The 6,004-nt window shown below is 41.0% G+C and overlaps 1 protein-coding gene across 2 annotated transcripts in view; it reads left to right on the top strand.

Annotated features, from left to right (window-relative positions):
- Positions 1-6,004, top strand: part of LOC122086514 (protein SHOOT GRAVITROPISM 6) — a 46,770-nt gene that overhangs the window by 13,319 nt on the left and 27,447 nt on the right. For both annotated transcript variants that reach the window (XM_042655379.1, XM_042655378.1), the window contains exons 5-8: positions 5,023-5,261; positions 5,344-5,453; positions 5,584-5,712; positions 5,896-5,970. In XM_042655379.1, coding sequence (XP_042511313.1) covers positions 5,023-5,261; positions 5,344-5,453; positions 5,584-5,712; positions 5,896-5,970 — 553 coding nt within the window. The remainder of the gene's footprint in view (positions 1-5,022; positions 5,262-5,343; positions 5,454-5,583; positions 5,713-5,895; positions 5,971-6,004) is intronic.

The raw sequence follows: 6,004 nt of genomic DNA, 5'->3' as shown, positions 1-6,004 counted from the left end.
ATGACAAATGCTTGAGATACCACATTCACACAACTTCCACTGTCCACAATCACTTGAGCTTTGTGAGGTCCACTAGACATTAAGGTTTAGAAGATATTGTGCCTCCTCCAGTCTTCACCCTTAGTTTCAGACACTAGGATTCTTGTAACCACATTAACATAAGCATGAGGATCATCATTCTCTGGTGTAAGCTCGTCTTCCCGTTCATCCTTCTCTCCTTCAACTGCAACATTAACAGTCCAATCGTCATCCTGAGGTTCGTGGATTTGTAAATCCGGATTGGATTCGATGGCACTGATGACAGAGTTGAATCGTCCCCGCTTAAGAATTTTGCCGTGTGTCCAGTCTTTCCACAACTGTAGCATGTCACAAATCCACTATCCCTTCCCGTTGGAGTCTTCCCCTTATCCTGTGTATCTTGTGGAGCTCGGGTAGGAAATCCAGTGGGTTTGGTTGGTACATAAGGCTTTTTGTTGTCAGTTGGCTGGATGTACCTTCTTGAGGTTGTTTTGATTAGATCCTCTGCTTCTAGTGATTTGTCAAAACAAGTGCTTAAGGAAGGTATCTCGATCACACCAAGCTTCTCACGAATATCATACATTAACCCCAGTTTGAAACGGGATATGAGCAGTTCTTTATCTTTTTTATGGGCACCTGTTCATGAAAGCAGTTCATTAAAACGATCAATATAATCTCCTACAGTCATAGTACCTTTCCTGAGAGTATTCAGCATGTCGTAAAGTCGACGTAGATAGGTGGGTGGTAAGAATCTATCGTTAAGGATAAATTTCAAATCTTCCCAATTGTGAGGCATCTGACAACTGCGGATCAGCCTATTCTCTTCATTCCTCCACCAGTCCTTAGCTCCACCAGTTAACTTAGTGACAACTAATTGAACTTTCCTTTCTTCAGTCATACGGTACCACCGGAAGTAGTCATCAAAGGAAATTACCCAGTCCTAGTAGTAGAGGGGATCGTGCCTCCCATTGTACTCTTTTAATTCTAACTTGACCTTGTACGTATCGTCATGATGATAAAGCTGATTGTCATACTCATCATATTATCATTCTGAGCTGTGACATTCCTTCTAGGTTGCATAGTGACTCTTCTGGGAACATTACCAATGCAATTAACAGCAGGTTGAACATTAGTTTGGGCAACAGTTGGTTGGGTGTTAGAGTGGGCAGCAGTACTCTCTTTTAGGTCAGCTAACTGTTGGTCATGTCCATCCAACCTCGTAGACAAGGCTTGGATTGCTTTCATCACATCTTGAAGGGTGGGTTGGGGTTCTTCTGTCTGAGCCATAGCTCTGATACCACTTAATGCAATAGTAGATTACAAGAAACTACCCCAGCAATTTATAACCCTAAACAATACAAATAGGACCAGGAAATAAAGAAATAAGACTATCAAATAAACCCCTAAGGATACAATACTCATATAGGAGCAAAACCAGCCCAAAACACAACTCGATAGGAGGGAGAAAGACCTGCTATAGAGCTGGAGAGAGGTCCGATTGAGCTGCACTCGAGGTGCGGTCAGGTCTGTAGGCCGTCCAATTGAGCTGCACTCTTGGGCGTAGATAGTCCCTAGGGAAGGTACAAAAACCCCCAAAGTTGAGAGGATTATGGCGGCGAGGTGCGGCCAGGTCTGTAGGCCGTTCGATTGAGCTGCACTCTTGGGCGTAGATAGTCCCTAGGGAGGGTACAAAAACCCCCAAAGTTGAGAGGATTATGGCGGCTGGTTGTGAAATTACAAGCTTTCTTGATTTTCTAACATAGGAGAAATAATCGCAGGCTTCAAGAGAAAGAATCAAATCTGGTTTGTAACTTGGACAGATCTGAACTTCTGAATACTCACAACAGTCGTATACTTCAACAGCAGTAACTTTAGGATAAAATAGAAAGTTTTAAACAAGAAGAAACAAAGGGAAAAGTGGGGGAGGAGCGGCTGTCTCGGCCCGGGCTTCTCACCCACAGCTATCCCGGCTGTTCTAAGCAATTGACTGCAATTATTCTTTATTCAAATATGAAATTATGAGTACATAGGCTCCTCTATTTATGGAGAGCAGAATAGTAATCAAACTACTTCTAGGAGCTAGTTTCCCAATAGGACTAGACACTCCTACTACAACTAGGAATTCAAAATTGGACTAGGAATAATAAACCTATGTGGAAAACAAATAGAGTCCTAAGACAATTTGGACTCGACATACCACTGACTCAACTCGATGGACCTAGTGGCCCCTAATTAATTAAAAACAACTATTAATTATTCCCCTAGCCGATGGGCCCAATTGGCCCTTATTTGTACTTAGCCATTCAGGTGGACCAAGTAAGGGTTCGGTTGGCTTCTTGGCTGGACCCTAGCCACTCAGGTGGACTAAGGCTGGACCCTTCTTCCTCCTCTCATATTTCCTTCCATAATGTGGATCTACATCAATCGTCTTCTAGAAATTCCTCTATGTGCTATTCTAGTGCCTCGTCCTTGTTGTTCATAGTCTCTTTAATGATTTTGTCAACCATTACTTTAATCTCGAACCCTTTAAGATCTTCCTCTTGGTAGTTCACAGGCATCACAGATGTTGAAGCACCATTCTCCTTGGGTTCGATCTCCTTGTCCACAATTGTGACTGTTGCTTTCGACTTCATCCACATTAGTCTCTCTGATAGGAACATCACTAACTACCTCTCTCTCAACAATAGCAATCTTGTGACTTGAGAGTGGCTTTTGTAAATCTGGTGGAGGGAAGTACATCCTTCGTTCATGCTTAGATAGGTACATGCTTACCAACTTGTACTGCATCTCTTCCCACGTTCTAGGCTCACATCCTTGAGCTTGAAGTTGCCTTTCACTGACTCCCCATTGTATTCGAACACAATCACTCATCTGGGAGCAAACATGTCGAAGTCGTTGCGTCTCTGTCAAGTTGTAGTTGTCAAAGTACATGTCCAATTCATCTACCCATTCAAGAAAGATGTATGAAGAGAGTTCCTCACGAAAATCACGTGGCTCCATCGTTGCTCTGGTTAGGCTCTGATACGAAATAATGTGGAACTAGAATGGCAAGTGATCCTAATCCTAGGTAGGATCTGAAATTCTGGCTGAATAGAGAAGATGTCCTCCAATAGGGTTGGTTCTAGCTCTCAAAATCTCTCACAGCAAACAAATTAAAGGAAAATAAGAAAACAAAAAATGAATTTGATGGAGGGTTGGGAAGGGGGAAGAAGAAGGTTAGGTTTTGGGCATCTCACCCCTCAAGTTTAGGCGTCTCACCTAGGGCATCTCACCCAACCGCATGCTACAACACAATAGCATAAGCCATCTTTTTTTGTTTAACTAAAAAATCTCCCTTCTCATTATAATTGATGGGTTTTAAACAGCCTTACATTGTTTGGACATAAAGACACAATAAAAAAGGAAACTAATGGACTGAAGTAGGACTTTCTAATTTGCGTCTAACTTGCTAACCAAGTAAGAATAAATTAGAAACTAACACTTAAACACAAAAGGAAACTAATCTAAGTTACAAAATAGAAACTCCTTTGACTAACAAAATAAGAAACTAATATTTGACTAACAAAATAGGAAACTAACTTGACTATATTGGTCACGAAGTAAATAGAAACTAACTAAACTAGATAGGAAACTGAAATATGAAATATGGAACCACTTTACTGTTCACGTGAAAGTAACACGAGTTTTTGTTCATGTGAACAGTGTTTTGTGAACAGTAATTTCTGAGTTATTGTTCACGTGAACATTGTTTCGTGAACAGTAATTTCTAATTCTTGTTTTTTTCTTTTTCAAGCTTTGATCTGCATCACTCCCGAGATCCGAACTAGGGAGGGCAGGCAAGGTATTCCAGATTTCAGCAATCTGATCAGAGGTAGGGGAAGGGGGAACCCAAGAACCTGAGGAAATGATGTCTGCAACCATGGCATATCTTGGAAGCCCAGAACTATAGATACCTTTGGCACTAATAACCTGAGATAGGAGCCCTTTAGGGTGCCAAGGGTCAAGCCAAATATAGGTGGAGGATCCATCCCCAATACGAGAGTAGATGACTCTGGAGGCGATAGGTCTCAAGGAGATGATCTTTCGCCACACCCAGTAGGCATTAGGAGGAGGGCGCACTGACCAATAAGTTTCGAGCTTGAGGAGATGCGAATACACCCAATCAACCCAAATGCTTTTCTTCTTGCTAATCACTTTCCAGATTAGCTTGAGAGTTCCTGCTAAATTGGCTCCTTGATGTGTCTCAAACCTAGGTCCCTTTCTTTTTTGGGGAGACAAATAACAGCCCCACTTAGAGGACGAAGGTATCTATAGGACTTGCACCCTTTCCAAAGGAAGGATGCAAATAAGGATTCCAGCTTGACTGTAGTCGCTTTGGGGAGACCATAGATTCCAGACCAGTAAATATAGGAGGCTTAAAGAACTGATCGGATGAGCTCAAGGCGCCTAGCAAAGGAAAAGATTTCCCTTTCCACAATTGGAGGCGCTTTCTTATAAGGTCAAAGCATATAAGTGCAGTGTGATGTATTTTGTATGTTATACTACTATGTTCCTCTTTTCCTTTCAATTGAATTATGTTCATAGTTGTTGTCAAGGTGACACCTAGGCATCAGGTGCCTGGTTGCCAAGGCGGGTGCCTTGGCCGCATTATTGGTGTCGCTTGCTTACAAGCCCCCTCCAACGCCTTGGTTCGCCCAGACGCTGTGACAACTATGATTGTGTTTTTGTCCAAAATAATTTGAATAGCATAAGAATATCATCACCGTCTCCTTCTTTTCATGAAGATGCGATTCCAACCTTCATGTTTGGCATTAATTGTTATAGTCCTTGCATTCGATATTTTTAAACAAGACTAGAGGTCTGCAAAGGATATTATATGGCTTTGTTGCGTAGAATTTGGCTGTAATGATGTATACAAAATTGACTGTCATGATGTATGCTACATTATAATGCTTATTTGAATTATTCTTTAGTTCCTGATCAATCAATGATTTTTCAAACTAGTGGAGAAGATGGCAGAAGTCGTGCAGAGCAGCTATTACACATTCTGAGGCAAATCGATCAATATATTTCCTCTTCAGTGGAGCATCAAAGAAGGAGAGCTTGTATTGCAGTGTATGAAATGCTTCTCAAGTTCCGAATACTTTGTTCCAGTGGATATTCTGGCCTTGGGAGCCATGGAAGTTCCATACACAACAAGCAAATTGACCGAGTGCTGCATGGGAATTTTTCCAACCTGCCATGTAATCATTTCCCTTGCAAGATGAAATTGTGTGTTTGTTGTGTCCATATCTGGAATGTTTTGTTTCTACGTTTGTTTTCCAGCTGCATTTGTTCTACCAAGTCGAGATTCCTTATGCCTGGGGGAGAGGGTCATGGTTTATCTTCCACGTTGTGCTGATTTCAATTCTGAAGTTCGAAAGGTGTCAGCCCAGGTTGGTAATTGATGAGCAGTTATTTGGGCCACAAAAGGTTACATTACATGATTAATAATCATTTTGGTAAACAAAAATAGTTTATGCTGTACAATTTTGACACAATCTTGGTTATGTGGGATTCCTGTAGATTCTTGATCTCTTCTTCAGCATATCTCTTTCTCTTCCACGGCCAGCGGGATCAGCTATCAGCATGGATATAGAAATTTTATACAGTGCTTTATCCTCCCTTGAGGATGTCATTGCCATTTTGAAGAGTGTGAGCAAGTTTGAAGCCATCTCTTCCATTATTATATCATTGCTATAATTTCAATATATTATTATTAGTATTATTATCATCATCATCATCATCATGCCTGATTCTTGACTAATTTTTGAAATGGGTGGGTGATGTTTGCTGTTTCTCTTTTTATTTATTATTTTTTGTACTTTCTATCTTCAGGATGCTTCCATTGATCAATCAGAGGTCTTCAATAGGGTTGTTTCCTCTGTTTGTACTTTGCTAATGAAGGATGAGGTAAAGATACACTCATATCCAAGGTTGTGAATTT

This window comes from Macadamia integrifolia, chromosome 8 (assembly GCF_013358625.1).
Source record: "Macadamia integrifolia cultivar HAES 741 chromosome 8, SCU_Mint_v3, whole genome shotgun sequence".
In the NCBI taxonomy this organism is placed as follows: domain Eukaryota; kingdom Viridiplantae; phylum Streptophyta; class Magnoliopsida; order Proteales; family Proteaceae; genus Macadamia; species Macadamia integrifolia.
Note: the sequence above shows the minus strand (reverse complement) of the source record. Positions and strands in the feature narration are given on the sequence as shown.